Below are 16,066 nucleotides of genomic sequence, written 5' to 3'. Positions count from 1 at the left end.
AGAGGTGTCTCGCAGTTCCAAAGCTGCTGCTGCTGCTTTTTTTTTCCCCCCCCTCCCCGACGCCCGATCTCAACGCTGTGTTTCAACTTTTCTTCAGGACCAGACATGAACAGGCAACTGATGAGCAAATTGCCATCTTCAGCCCTTGTGAGTGCGGTGCTGGTGGTGTGCTGGCTGGCAGGGTGAGTAGGGTGGGAGGGGAGGGGAGGGGGTGGGGGTGGATGTCAAACCTCTTTCTATTCTTCTTTTCACGCTGACCTTCTGCAAAACTTCATTCATTCTGCAAGACCAGGCAGGAACGTGTCTGACTCAAACCAAATACTCTCACTGATCCATTACGCGAATTGCGGTGTTTCTACCGTGAACGCCTTTCAAATGAGGGTCTGAAGCAAATTCTTATTCCAAGGCATTCTGCTACACGAGACCCGCATATCTGCTCAATGTTCAGCTTATCCATTAAGAGAGAGAGAGATGGCAATGTAAACTGAGGTGTATGCCATACAAACACATGCAAGCAGTTAGTATTAAGACACTGCATTTTATATAACACGCACTCACTACGCAAGTTTTTATTTTGGGGGGACATCTATATATTGTAGTTATCGTAAAAAGAAATTGCGAGTGTACAATAGGTGTAGTATTATCAGCGACTGAAACGTGCCCTTTCAGGACCTCCCCAAAATGTGAAATATATTTTGTATGAAAGACAAGAGTAGATATTTATGTGTGTATTATATATTATATATAATGCATTTAACAACAAATGGGCAATTGATATATATATATATAACAGGGTTATCAATTGCCCATTTGTTATTAAATGCATTTTATATATAATTGACAATAGGCTTACTTGGTTGCTTTGTTGATACTTTCATGTGAATTGGAAAATATCAATGAATTCAAGGCAAAAGGTTTCCAGAACAGCTGCCATGTTGAAGACTTGTCAATTCCAAAATGGCAGGGAGTAAACAGAGCCCACAGTGAGCAAAATATTTGGTGCAAAGGTAACCAGTTTTTGGGATGTCTTTAGGGAGGGGGTAGTTAAGTTCTTAGATGCTACCAGCTGTAGTTTATAGAACATGAAAGGTTGTTTTTCACCTGGGCTACTTTGAGAAATTAAAAGCTACTACTGATGTAAAACCTCTAGGTGGAGTCAGTACACAACTTCATAAAACACAGCACGTCCAGCAAAGCCAACCAACAAGGCATTTTAATAATACTTAAAAATGTGATATTGCTTGTCCGCTTGATTAACACGGTGATATATACATTTGGGAAATAAGATTAAACATATGAAAAAGCCCTTATTAGCAGCATAAAGCAGTTATGTTACTGCAAAACATTTGCAATGCTCTTCTTATGTTAGGGTCACAGCAAAATCATCTCTCAAACTGTCAGTCACTGGGGCTGTTTGATTGTTGACTGAGCAACATTGACCCTGGGTGAGAAGGGGGTGTACAAACAGGAGTACTCAGTCATTACAATGAGCTCAAAAATACACACTCAGAAAGTAATAAATCAGCTATTGGTAGATAGATCAAATGCATAAACTGCATTAAAAATAATCTTCTTTTGAAAACTTACTCTGTAGGCTGTAGGTTAAGTATAAATTGAATAATTTCACAGTGTGCTATGACTCAAATGTTTTTGAGGTGTCATCATAAACCACATGAGAGCAAATCTTAAGTGTTTCTGAAAACAGCATAACCAGTAGGAGTATCTTCCAGAAAGATAGATATTTCTTTCAGTTCAAGTAACACATTTTTAACCATCATGATTCTTCCTTTCTTCTATAAGTCTTGTAGTTACTTTCTAATCAGGACATGGCTTCACAGGAGTTGACTGTCTCTGGTACCTTGCTGAAGATATTATTAATAATGTGTGAGGGTTGTCAGTGAACATTGGTAGGCTATTTGTATGGGACAACACAATCTGATTGTATCCTCATCCTGTGTTCACACTGAAAGGTTAATAGAAAGCAATTGGGAGTGGGACCTCGCTGATTTGCTTCCTCCCTAACCCAGTGTGCTGAAACTAATTGTAGTGCTCCTAGTGCCACTCTGACTGAAATCAGCTGACTCCACACTGGCCAAAGAATTGAACCTGGGACCCTTCCAATCTCTCTACGCAGCTGCTCACTGAATATACTTGCTGAGCCATCAGCGAGCCTAGTAATGATAATGATAATAATGATGATAATCTTTCTATTTTATATGGTATCTTATCACGTTGTCAAGATGTCTCAAAGCACTTCACAGAATATACCGTAAAGTGGGTTGACTATGTATTTTGGGGGTGAAACAAAGTACCTATTCTATTAAAAATAGAAAATTTTAAAAAGTAATCTGTATGTTTATAAATAAACGACTGTATACCAGTTCTAAATTATAAAATGTATGAAATTATAAGGCAAAATAAGATTATACATTTAGAATTACACTATTTATTTATGCACAGGTTCACAGGTGTTAAATGTAAGGAACAGAGCAGAATAACACTGAGCCCATTTAGCAAGGTATTCTCTGCATAGAGTGTAGGACGCAGAGTAAACCAATTCATTATTGAGCATTAATTTTCAGTCTTGCAAACATAGTACAGTAGTTCAGTAGAAATATGTGAAACAAAGAATATTGGGAAGTTACATACCATAGACAAACTATTGCATATGCTCTTTTTCTCTAATGTACAAATAATTCAAAGAGCAGGAGTGGAATTAGATTAAGCCTTTCAGAATCACGTTAGTGATGCAATTAACAATCCTTGCATTTGATATAGCACCTTATCATGTTATCAAGACGTCTCAAAGTACTTCACAGGATTTACTGTGTAATATAGTTACTGTGTATTTGGAGGTAAAAGGGGCAGCCAATTTGACCCATAAATAATCATGAAATGAATGACCAATTGTATTTGGGATATTTTAAGTAAAGTTACCAGGAGAACCTCCTTTCTTTTTTTGATGAGTGCCAATGGAATCTTTAACATCTACCTAAACAGGCAGATAAGACCATGGTTTAAATTTCTATCTGACCTGAAAGATGGCATCTCTGACAATGCTGATCTCCCAGAGCATTGATCTGGAGTGCCAGACTAGACTGTATGTTCAAAATCCCGATGTTAGGCTTGACCTTGTGACCTTCTGACTCAAAGCCAAGAATGCTGCAAATTGAGGCAGGTTGACCCATGCACATCATGGTTAGAATTAACAGCCACATTGCTGGTAATATTTAATGATTTGTTTAGTGTGCAATGGGGAAAGGTCTGGTCTACATTTTGCATTCAAATTTTCTGGTAAGAACAGAGAGGCCTTTGTAAGGAATCTGATCATGTCTGATCATGTTTTTAAAAAAATGACTTCTGGCTTATACATTTTTGTTCTGATGAACAATAATTGTTTTGAATTTCTATTTGTATTTGAAGTTGAAAACTAAATAAATTCCTAAATTGAATATATGGTTTCAGTTCTCAACCAGTGAATTAGGAGTGATGTGAGTTTCAAAGAACTACGACAATCACAAAATTATCAAAACGGTTTGTATCAGAGTCAAAATTACTGTCTAGTGGATCATGCTTCTGCCATCTGTGCTCAACACAGGGCAGCTATTCACTAAACATGTGGGCGATAGCAGCCTACACCTATACCTCTGTGCCAAGCAAAACAGCACTCCTATCCTTTCTCCCATTTGCACTTCTTTAGCTATAGAAACATAAGCTCACAAATACCACCCACACTTACCATTTTTATTACTATCCTTCCAGGAGCACACATTGGAAGTTCTCATAACCAGGAGACCCAAACATCCATTCTTAGGCAACGTTTTGTGAAATAAGAAAAGGCCTGAGAGAGAATATAAAGAATTAAAATACTATTCAAAATAGCTCTTGTATCTGCCAGTTAAAATTAGTGATGAACTTATCAATTATGATTTGACTTTAAGAGGCTTATGATGACTGTGGGATGACTGGCAATCATCTGTCAAAAACAATTATTGACATGCAGCAGACAATAGTATCTTCAAGTCACAAACTTGCTGGAGAATGTCACTGAGCAATAAGAAAAGACTAATGCTATTAAGTGTAGGTGACATATAGGTGCCCTTTTTACAACCTGTCTCGAAAAGAATTTTCCTTTGGCAGAGTCGCAGGTGGTGAATCATAAGTATCAAAAAGATAACCCTTATATGTCAAGCCACTTGAATCCACTCATAAACCTATTGTAATTGGAATGTTCCTATATCCTTTTCTCCAAGAAGTGAGTGGAATTGTATTTAGTTTGGTGGGTGTAGTATATGTCATGAAGGAGCTCCTTAAAGGTTATTTGTAATTACCAAGCAACACCATTGGATTTCTTTTTGTTTCCTCCTTGTTTGAAGATTCAATCTGTTTCTGGGAGACATTACACTAAGAAAAAGGGCAAACTTGCATGTTTATAATGTTGTATCACATTGGAATGCCTCAAAGAGCTTCACAGACATTGATATCAAATTTGGTGGACAGTGTGCAGTAAAATAAAATGAGGATGGAGTTTTGTGCAATTCAGTGTAAAAATAACTGGCTATTCTGTCAGGTTCTCGATTATATGCCATGAGTTTCTAATGCCATAAAAATTCAAAGCACCGTTAGTTTAACAAAGCAGCTGTGGTTTCAAATAATCAGATACCATCAGGTAAACATATTCAGAGCTTCCTAATGACTCGATTCTGACAGGTATTATCCTGTGTAGAATTGAATCAGGCTTAGGAAGTCCCATGTTTGATCCACGTATGGCACACTTACCCTCAGCCCTAGGTTAGGGAGGTGGAAATCATTAGAATTCCTGATGTGGGTCACTATTGATGAACGCTATTGGAAAGTACATGTGTGTGGATGTCAGGTCAGCACAGAATTTTGTTTGTCTGTTCTATGTCCTGAAGTTGTGCTCACTATCTAGACTCTGCATTGGTTACTTGGGGAGTAGTCTTTGCTGTGGAACCAGCAAGAGTCAGTACTGCCAAGCGAAGAGGAGAGCAAAGTGGAGGGTAAAATAATATTAAAAAAACTCATTGTTTTCCAAATGTAAATAGGATAGTGAATGTTTAGTAATCTAATATCAGGGTCCAATGACAATCATAAACCATTTTTGCTCCACTTTCACAGTTTATAATGATTTCTAAACCTCCTAAACAGATTACAATGTCTTAAATTGCTGGTATATGCCCAGTGTTCTCTGCTTAATGTACTCATGTGGGGCCTGTCATAAATAATACTTGGGTTCCTCCTTCAGTTTTGCAATACATGTACTGTGAAGTCTTTGTTTATTACAGTGGAACACTGAAAGGCTATATAAACCGTTGATCCAAATTGACTGAACCCTGCGTGAGTCTCTCTAGGAATTGTCATAACCATCAATGAACCATGCACAGTCATGTGCAGAGAACATCACATCTAGTCCTATTTGAACACTAGCTAGGCTGGGCACCTCCTGCTGCAAAACGGCGAGGTTGAGTGTACAGAACAGTAAATATCATCTTCAGAATGTAAACCTGACGTATGTGAAAGTACTTACAGTTGTAACAATCTGATAAATTGAGTGAATGTGTATGACAGTGGTGAATGGACTGTTACCAATGTCAGGAGAATGCAGCTACAGGCACCAGTCATTCAACCAAACCAGGGAATCGGTTAATGCAATAAAGGACATGTCGCAACCAGTTCATGATACAGCACCAGATCAAGCAGTATGGCACTGTCTGTACATGAAAGATTGTACAGCACACTGATCGGTGCTGTCATTACTTGTGAGCGAGCCAGCATTTCTAATTAGAAAGCGTATTGGTCTGAGCCTGATAGTGACCCCAAGGCTTTGACAGCTAGTTATAAGTTGGCTGAATCATTTCAAAGAAGATCACAGCATTTGTGAACTACATTTTCATTGGGGGCAGTTTTGTGAAGAGAGAGTAAATGCTTGAGTCTTTCCCCAACAAATAAATGACAGGATTAAGGCAGCATTGACTGACACTTTGGCAGGTCTATGAATTCTAAGAAAAAAAGGCTTTTTTGGGAAATCTTGGCGAACAAACTGATCGATGATGACCTAACATGTGGGGCAAAAGCTTGTATGCCAAGTGGTTTAGATTTACAATGCATTACTGAGAGGAACGGTTGACGAGGAGGAAGTTTTGTATCTGATGACTCAATATTTTAGTGGGTTTTTCATAGGCGTCCCCTTAGACATAACCATTGAGATCATTCACAACTTGTTCATAACTCTCATGATTTTGCGTTCTTTTGCTATGCTTTGGAATGCTTAAAAAGCTAGTGCTGATGCTTTTGAACTATCCAGTCTTTATTTTGAAGATAGTACACGTAATGTGCCAAATGGTAGTAAACCCCTGTGAATGTGTTGGGATTGCACCGTCAGCTAGGCTCTTGCTGTGTGCATTCCTCCGTTGCACGTGGAGAAATCTCAACCTTGCAGAACGAACAATGTTTTGTAACACTGCATAAGACTTACCTTTGCACGAAAGCATTGCACCTTCAGGTGAAGAAAATATTTGCTGATTTCTCAATTAAGTTAATAAATTGATAAGATCTTTGTTGATTCATTTTTGCGGCTTTCCTATCCTGCTGAGGCAATTCCTCGGTAAAGGCAGTTCATGCTTTTTATAGCTACTAGGATACTGCTGATGACAGCCCAGCCAGCCTGGCTCTGCAGCAGACCCCAGAAGGGCAGACCAGTCACTGGGATTCTTCCCACTCAGTTCCTGTCAATCCTGCAAGCCAAGTCCTAATAATTTGGGTGGTCGTAGCTGGACCTTCAATGAGAAAACTTGCCAAGCAGTGATCTCAATGGCAAGCAATCATTTTTAGTTGGTTAGACTTCAGCAGTACCCCAGTGCAAACTCTGGGATCTTTTATCCTTGGCACTTGCTAGCCTGCACCTAATACACCTAATACATTCCAGGATTAGATAAGGAGTATGCGTCCCTCCGGGGAGAGTGTGCGTTCTGTTCCAATAAATCTCTCGGGAATTTCTATGTAAAGATGGGATGCATGGAACTGTTTGGTTTGGATACTCTTAAGCACAGTAATGGGTTTCTGCAGATATCAGCAAACCAAATAAAACAATTTGATTAAGATTATTTTCTACATAGAATTTTTTTTAGATTAAAAACATTTCTCTCTTCCATATTCCTTTCTAAATTCATAATCATGTAACAATACAAAATATTTCTGTCCATTTTGTCTTCTGAACCTCCACAGCCTGTCAATCTAAAAACAGTACAATGTCAATGCTATTTTAATGCAGAAAACTCACATTTTATATAGAAAATAAATATTTTGCTTCCCAGCTACAAAGATGCATTTCAAGGCCATGAGGACGTTTTTTTTTCGATTCAGGTTTTACTTTCACTTTGGATTTGATTTGTTTGTTTATTTACACACAGTATACTAAATGCAGAAACAATGATAGTAATCCTTGCATTTGATATAGAGCCTTATTACATTGTTTAAATCCTCAAAGCACTTCACAGGATTTATTGAAAGTGTTGTGACTGTGTATTTGAAGGTGAACACGGCAACGAATGTGCACACAGGAATGTCCCACAAACAGTAAGGAAGTCAATGCATAATAACTTGATATGCAGTGATGAATGAGATAGCTATTGACATTTGTTGGACACCCTGTTTGTTCCTTGTTCTGAATTCCCTTTAAAGGGTTAAATAAATCATCTCATTTACAAGAAGCTGAAATTCAGTGTATCAGCAGTTTGCTCTGGGATCTTCTCTACTCTGAGGCTTTGACTTCAAAGGGGCCATGAACATTCGGAGATGCCTTTTATTTTCAATTTTCAATTGGCTGACATCGAAGGTTTAACATTTTAGATTGCTGTAAACCTACTATGTCCTGCATTTAATGTATGCTCTGTCTTTCAATTAATAGCAAAACAACAAAAGCTGGTTTAGAAAAAAACTCAGTGAAATCTAAACGATATTTTTAATTAATTTGCTTTGGTTTAGCTTTTGGTGATATTGACAGATACCAACCTTATTGCCTATTACACTTGTGCATTTAATTGCTAATTAAACGTGGCTTAGATTTTATATCGGGTTGAAATAGCTAAGTCTGCATTTTACCTTTGCGCAGGTCTGCATTGATTCAACTTGCTAGTCAATGCAAATGTAATTATCTGGAGTGATTAATTCTTCAATACATTAAACCAAATGAAGGATGAAACATCCACTGGAAGTGCCATTTAAAGTGAGGGCATCCTTTTTGGTTGCTTGCCTGCTGAATTAAATTGCTCCTAATTTCCCTTTTAACATTATCTGTCTTTTTAAACATGTAGCATTTCCTAACACTTAAGAAGGTTAAGGTTTTGCTAAAATTCTTAACAGAAGAAGACTTTATGGATGAAATTTGCAAATTAGCAAGCATTGGTCATTGCTAATTATCGAGCATTTTACAGTCATTTGTAATTGTGTTTATATTTATTTGGGCAAAGCATAAAATTCAATAACATTCCTGAGGCAACTAACAACAAGAAAAATATATATTAAATGGAAAATTATGAGTCTGTTGTTATAACATATAAAAAATATTTCTAGTGATGACTAGATTGAATATTTGTCATGAAAAAATGAAGGTGAGATTCATAATCTAGCTGTTAAAATGACAAGTCCTTTTTAAACTGTATCGTCATTTTTTAAATTATCACGTTAAAAAAAATTTAGACCTATTTAAAAGAGTTACAATAAACACTTGTTTTCCTAAATACTTTTATTGGAAACTGAGAAATGATCGTAACGTGATCAGTGTTAGCTTGTTTTTTACGGTTTTATCCAGAGTTACTTCTTTTAGAAATTGCGGCAAAATTGTATTGTTCTTATAAAAAGCCAGGATTGTATTAAAAGGATATCATCTAAGTTTTAACTCAGCTGAAACTACAATTGCAGTCATCTCTTTAAATGGCATAAACATTAAAAGTACCAGACATGTGATTTAATGTACACTTCAGGGCTGAGTTGTAACCCTAAACCAGTGAAGTAATTACCAATGTGTGTAGAAAGCAGCAGAAAGCTGCAACTCATTTTCTTCACTGCTGTAAGATTATGGGAACAGCAGTTATTTGTTAAAAATATTCTAACTGTCTCTTTTGTGTTAAAGTATGCTAAGATTAAATTTTTTAGGGTCTATTTTGGTAGCTTTTTGGGCAATCTGCAATGAGTTTGCTGATGTATTAAACACTGACTCAAGGTGCCACCGCTAGGAACACTAAGCGTTGATGTAGAATTGAAATTACAATGTTTTTCAATTGGCTGCTCAGTGATTACCTTAAAATAGTCAACTTCATTATTTTGTTTTTGTTTTCTATTTGCACCATATTTGTAGCTGTAAATTTGTTCCTACTGTGGATTACCCTGTGAGATTGTAAAAGCACACACACAGAATAACAAGTGGAATCTACTGCTCTTCTGTATTTTATTAATAATTATTTTTGGGAACTACCGTGTCTTAAAATAGTATGATGAACCAGAGGTGAAAGGTTTTGGAGCAGTGGTCGATCTTACAGCATCCAAATGCTGTTCTGGTTTCTGATCAAACTTAAAATTGCTCAGTAGAAAGAAAGAATTCTTTCATGTCTACAAATTAGATTGAAAGAACCCCTAGCATTTCTATACAGGTGTCTACTGTGCTCCCTGGGAACTAAAGTGGATATATCAAGCACAGTTCACTTGGGAGTGTGGAGAGTCTTTAATTTTAAGTAAGGTATTCAATCACTGTCTTTGGAACAGATTCATAATTAGTTCTTCAGAAGTGATGAGCAGTGGTAACGACCATTGTCAGTGCTCATTGCATCATCTGGACTCGTGGTATATCATACATTTCAATAAATATGATAATATTTTATCTGCATGCCACACTATGCATAGGTCACTGGTGGTAATTGCTTTCTGTTAATGTAATACTTCATGTCTATAAAGTTTCATCAGCCATTTTTACAGAGGGTAGAGGAAGGAGTGAAATGTAACTGCCAGCAGTCTCTCAGTTGTATGCCGTTGACTTCTGGCAGCTTTCTTTGTTCATAATATAAATGCTGTAATAGATAACATACTGTGCTGATCCTGTAACATAATATTATAAAATAATTATTTAAAAAAGTTAGGTAAACTTATACATTTTGATGTATAATCACAAATAATCCCAAACACAAATAGAAACAGAATTTTGCAATTATAGTAGAGAACGCAATACTTATACTACTAGCCCATTGTGAATATGCAAACAGGTGGATATCAGGTGTGTGTACCTTGCTCTCTGTCTTTCTGAATCAGTGGGTACGTATGTACGTGTATGTGTGTGTGTTTTTTCTATTCCTGTACTTATCTGAATCAGATCTCTCCACCTTGTGCTGTCAAAGTAAGGAAAAAATGCAACATTAATATTGCACCCTTCACATGGGGTAGTGTCCCGGAGCGCATACAAACCTAGATACCTCACACCCATGTGTGTAACTACAATTTGTTGCCTGCTACTCAGAGTTCACTTCATTATTGGAGTCCAAAGAAAATACTCCAGATATGTGGTTAGGTGCAGTTACACCACATTCTACCAGTTCATCAAACTTTATGACAATCATGGGGTGGTTAGAAGACTTCCCTTTCACCTCCCCTGCCCATCCCATGGCCTAAGTGTATTACATTTCCTGCTTTATGGATGGAATTGGCTATTGTCCAAGGTAATGAATCCATACAACCAATCTAGTAGTAGAACAGAGTAGTGATCACCATCACACAGATGGTGTGCACTGAAAGATAACTGCACTACTATGCTCTACATAAGGACAATATTATTTCACTACCCTTTGGACCGTGTTGCTAAGATGGCCCCTCTCCACAATACTATTCTGATGTAATTATATGCACTATTTAATGTCAATTTACCATGACACAACAACAACAACAACAACAAGATTCCATTTATAGAGCGCCTTTCACGTCAGGAGGACGTCCCAAGGCGCTGCACAGTTGGGTCATGACCCGAGCAGGGGGGAAATGGTCAGGGTGAGGGGAGGGAAGGGAGGGAGAGAGGAGGGGGGAAATGGTCAGGGTGAGGGGAGGGAAGGGAGGGAGCGAGGAGGAGGAAGAGAGTCGAGAGGGGAGCTGAAGGCACGGTCAAAGAGAAAGGTTTTGAGACCGGCCTTGAAGGAGGAAAGGGAGGAAGCAAGGCGAAGGCACTGGGGGATGGAGTTCCAGAGCCTGGGGGCTGAGAGGCTGAAGGCCCGACCACCGATGGTAGGGCGGTTGGGGCGGGGGACGTGGAGCAGACCGGAGCCAGAGGAACGGAGGGTACGGGCAGGTAGGTAGGGGGATAGTAGGTTGGAGAGGTAGGAGGGAGCAAGGCCGTGAATGGCCTTGTAGGTGAGGATGAGGATCTTGAAATCAATCCTCTGGGGGATGGGGAGCCAGTGGAGGCGAGCGAGGGTGGGAGTGATGTGGTCGCGAAGCCTGGTGCGGGACAGTACACGAGCTGCAGAGTTCTGAATGACCTGCAGCTTGTGGAGGGAGGTGGCGGGAAGGCCGGCGAGGAGAGAGTTCCCATAGTCCAGCCTTGAGGTGACAAAGGCGTGAACCAGGGTTTCAGCGGCGTGAGGGGTGAGGTAGTGCCGTAATCTGGCGATATTCCGGACAACAACAATTTGCATTTATATAGCACCCTTCACGCAGGGTAGCATATCGGAACACAAGTGCACATTACCATGATCGGCTGAAACATAATTAGAACAGATAGCTCCAGGAGAAAGGTGGTACAGAACATGGGTCGATAGGCTTTCTTCTGTGTGAAACATTCTAGGATTCTATGACTTATTATGAATTATGATTCTGTTACGCAATGCACTAGTACTAAAATAGACTACGGTATTAATGTACGGTAGATCCTGTAGCTTAGTGGTTAGAGCACTCGCTTTGCAAGCGATTCCCGGGAGGATGAAATGTTGGGCAAGTTTCCTTACTCCACATGCCTCTATTTACCCAGCAGTAAGTAGGCATCTGGTTGTTAGTCGATTGGTGGATCGCTTTTCCGGGGGTAATAATTCCTTTTTAAAAAAAAATGGTCACTTCAATCCACGATTGTTTGTGGGTCATTGCTGTGCGCAATTGGCTGCCGCATTTTGCCCACAAAATATACAGTCAATTCACTTTACGGTATATTCTGTGAAGCATTTCGAGACTTCTCGAAGAATTGATGGTGCTATATAAAATGTGAGGATTATTATTATTATTACTGCTCTGACATTGTGGTATTATCATAATTATAATTCTTGCATTTGATACAATACCTTTTCATGCTGTTGAAATATATCAAAAGATTCAACAACAGTAACTTGCATTTATATAGCGTCCTTCAGGCAGGTAGTGTCTCGGAGTGTTTAGAATTCACAGGATTTATTTGAGGATTGTTGGACAAACTCCATTCTCTTTTGAATAGTGCCAAGGGATCTTTGAAGTCCACCTGAACAGGCATATGTCTCAACCAAAACACTGCACCAACAACAATGTGTTGCATCCCCAGCACTGCATTGGAGTGTCAACATGGATTGTGAGTTCAAAGTCTCGACATGGACTTGAATCCACAACCTTCTGACTCAGAGTTGTGAATCTTGCCAACTGAGTCAGCCTGACATACAGTCCCAAATATAACACTATGATGGAGCCATCTTAATGTCATGCCACCACTGTAAAGTAAGCACATTCTACATCTGTACCACTTGCAAATTGTACCAAGAGAAATAGTAAATAAGAATTATTACTAATGTTTGCATTTAAATATAGTGTTTTACCTTGTCAAATAAAATCTCAAAGTGCTTTTCAAAAAAGAGTTAATCTGCATTGTAGTAAATATTGTTATATCGACAAAATCAGCAGCGGATCTGCAACTAGCAAAGTCCTGTGAACAACAGTGAGACGAGTGGAACAGCCAATTTCTCCGAATTTTGTGGTGTGAATTTAGACATGGCAGGTCTATTGGCCAGGAATACATTACATTTATATTTGTATTTTCAAGGAAGTAAAATTAAATCTACAAAATCAAAAAATGAGAATTCACATGAAAAGAATGAAAGAGTGAAATAAAAAAACAAAGAAGAGAGGTTGGAAAAGGTAGAGCTTGGGTCTGGAGAGGTACTTTATATGTGTAGGCAGAGAGATGTAAGTATGTGGATTGGACACCGTTCTCCTTGGTTTCTTTCTGTAGTTCCTTGGTTGGAAACATTGTCTGAGTTTCTATGTTCGGATGAAGTGTTATTTTAAGTATATCAAGAAATAGATAGTGAAGGAGGGGCTGGGTCCATTAAAAACAGATTTGTGTGTGACAATAACAGAGGATAAAGATATGGCAGACATGGTAAATGAATATTTTGCTCTGGTCTTCACATTGGAAAAGGAAGGTACTGTACCAAAGCACAGGAAAGATTAACGATTATTGAAGGAGAAAAACAATTTACGGGAATTAGCATAAATAAAATAATTAAAATGGATACCTTAATGGGACTGCAGCGAGACAAATGATCAGCCCAGATGATTTCCACCCAAGAGTGTTAAATAAATGAAAAAACTGATGATACAGCAGTTATTGTCTTACAAACCTTCATAGATTCTGGGAAAATACGAGATCATTTAAAAGTAGCAAACATCACGTGAATATTAAAGAAGCAAGTACCAGAGTTATTAAAATTTAACATCAGATGTAGAAAAAACACTATAATCCATCACCAGAGAGAATAACTAAGCAAAAGGCAAAGTACTGCAGATGCTGGAAATCTGGTATAAACACAAACGTTGAAAACACGTAGCCTGTTAGGCAGCATCCATGGAGAGACGAAAATGAATTAACGTTTCAAGTCAATGACATTCGGCAGAACTGTCCGAAAGGGCATCTGACAACAGGTCATTAACCTGAAACGTTAACTAATTTTCCACACTCCATGGATGCTATCTGACCTTCTGGTGTTCCCAGCAACTTCTGTGTTTATACCAGAATAACTAAGCACTTGGATAAGTGTACACTGACTAGATAGAATTGGTGTGTTTAGAAATTCTGACAAACCAAATGGAGTTCTTTGACAGAACCCATTGAAGTGGTAGTCAGAGGCGGATCATTGTATGTAATATATATGGATGTTGAGAGAGTATTTGATAAGATTATGCATAAGAGATTCATAAGTGTATCCAAGTTTGTAAATGATATCAAGCTAAGAGCTGTAGTGAATTGTGAAGGAAACAGAATATTGGAAAAGGGTGTACAGGACAACGCTGGATCTTCTGTGTCCAATATCTCTGTAGTTGTGTAAAAGTAAAGTGAGAAAAAGTAACGGACGCCTCTGACGTTAGTTGCCACATATTGTGCTCAAGCATGCTATTGGAATAAAGTTTTTCTCATGTCACTTCCTTGACAAAATAATGTCAGCAAGACTACCTGTGCCAAGCATGCATGTGCTGCCTGCTGGGACTGATCTTTTCCAACAGATTGACTTCAATGAGCAAAGTGTGAGGCAGTCCACTTTGGATTTAAGAATGGCAAATAGCTATATTTTTGAAATGGGCAAACAGTGGGGGAGAGAGTTCTAGATTTAGGGTTCCCCATACAGATGTTAGTTTTTAGTGCAGAAAACAATCAGAAATGTTAATAGATGCCTGGATTGATCCTGACAAATCTATAATATAAAAGCAGGCAAGTAACTGTAGAGTGGCAGACTAACCATATTTGGAATATTGGGCTACATTTTGAGTGTCACACATAGAGAGGACATAGTAGGTTTGCAGGAAGTCCATCCACTATTCACCAAGATTCGCTGAATTGATGCCCGAATGAATGCATTTAGCTGTGATTAGAGATTAGATAAATTTGGGTTATAATTCCAGTTGAGTTGAGGAGCTTAAGAGGTGATTTGAGACGTTTAACATAATAATGGGAATTGATCAGTTAGATAGAGAACAAGTCTTCCCTCTAGTGGGGAATCCAGAACAAGGGGATATTATCTTAAATGTTAAGATTGGTTAGTTATCTGGAACCTAGGATGACCAGCCTGAGACCATAGATGCAGAATTAATTGAGGTGTTTAAGAGGGAGATGGGTAAGTAATTGGGATGTAAGGGTATTAACAGATATGGAGAAAAGGAGTAGAATAGAATTATAAAGATATACAATATTTGCCATGATCTAATAATATAGTGCAGAGATCGATGGGTCATATAGTCTCTGGCTCTTGCATATTACTAGTGAATTCTATAGATTTTGCTATTTCTGCACATTCACTGCAGTAGCACCAAATGGTAGTTCTGTTGTGTTAGTATACAAGGCTACTCTCAGACTTCTACACATGGAGCATGTTAGTGTTTTCACATATGCCCAAATTCTTTGCATTTTTTTGTTCTTTGATTTGTTTAGTTTTGATGTTTTTATACCAAATTTCTTCAAGGATGTGGGATAATCAATTTGCTTTTCTCAGTTATTATCATTAAAGTGAAACATTTTTATTATTCTGCATCATTATGTTGTAGCACAATTTTTTTGTCACTCATTTTGCTAGTTTACCCCAGTGTTATTTTAACTCATAATAGAACCTGATTACCATTATAAATCTCCCGGGTCAAAGCACCTCACATAACGGCAATTAAACTGTAATTAATACACAAATTAAACAAAACCTTTTCATGCCTGACCCAAGCATGATTTGCTCTGTCTTATTAGATACATGTATTCATTTGCGCAAAAATAAATCTAATTGCTGTGTTTACAGCAACAACAAAATTACATTTGTATAACGCCTTTCACATTGGATAGATCTATAGTTTATATGCCAGTCCAGTAATATTTTGCAGCAACCCTCCATCACTTTATTTCACTATTTATTTCATCCCTTATGCATATTGTCATAATGCTCCTGTTTTATTCTGCAGTGTTGTAAGTTTGCATTCAAATTGGAAGTAATAATAATGTCCAGTTTGTAGCACTGAAAGCAGTACATTATCACTTCTTGCTGTTGAACGATTGAGAGTGGGAAGCCTGGTTTATACTTCT

General features: G+C 38.1%; 1 protein-coding gene across 2 annotated transcripts in view; it reads left to right on the top strand.

The window, feature by feature from the left end:
* The window catches only part of gabra2a (gamma-aminobutyric acid type A receptor subunit alpha2a), a 103,592-nt gene that overhangs the window by 996 nt on the left and 86,530 nt on the right, over positions 1-16,066 (top strand). For both annotated transcript variants that reach the window (XM_042341694.1, XM_042341689.1), the window contains exon 2: positions 98-182. Coding sequence is in view for 1 of the 2 variants with exons in the window: in XM_042341689.1 (XP_042197623.1) it covers positions 106-182 (77 nt within the window). In the remaining variant the exon portion in view is untranslated. The remainder of the gene's footprint in view (positions 1-97; positions 183-16,066) is intronic.

Source organism: Callorhinchus milii, unplaced genomic scaffold (genome assembly GCF_018977255.1).
Source record: "Callorhinchus milii isolate IMCB2004 unplaced genomic scaffold, IMCB_Cmil_1.0 Scaffold1, whole genome shotgun sequence".
Classification (NCBI taxonomy): domain Eukaryota; kingdom Metazoa; phylum Chordata; class Chondrichthyes; order Chimaeriformes; family Callorhinchidae; genus Callorhinchus; species Callorhinchus milii.
Note: the sequence above shows the minus strand (reverse complement) of the source record. Positions and strands in the feature narration are given on the sequence as shown.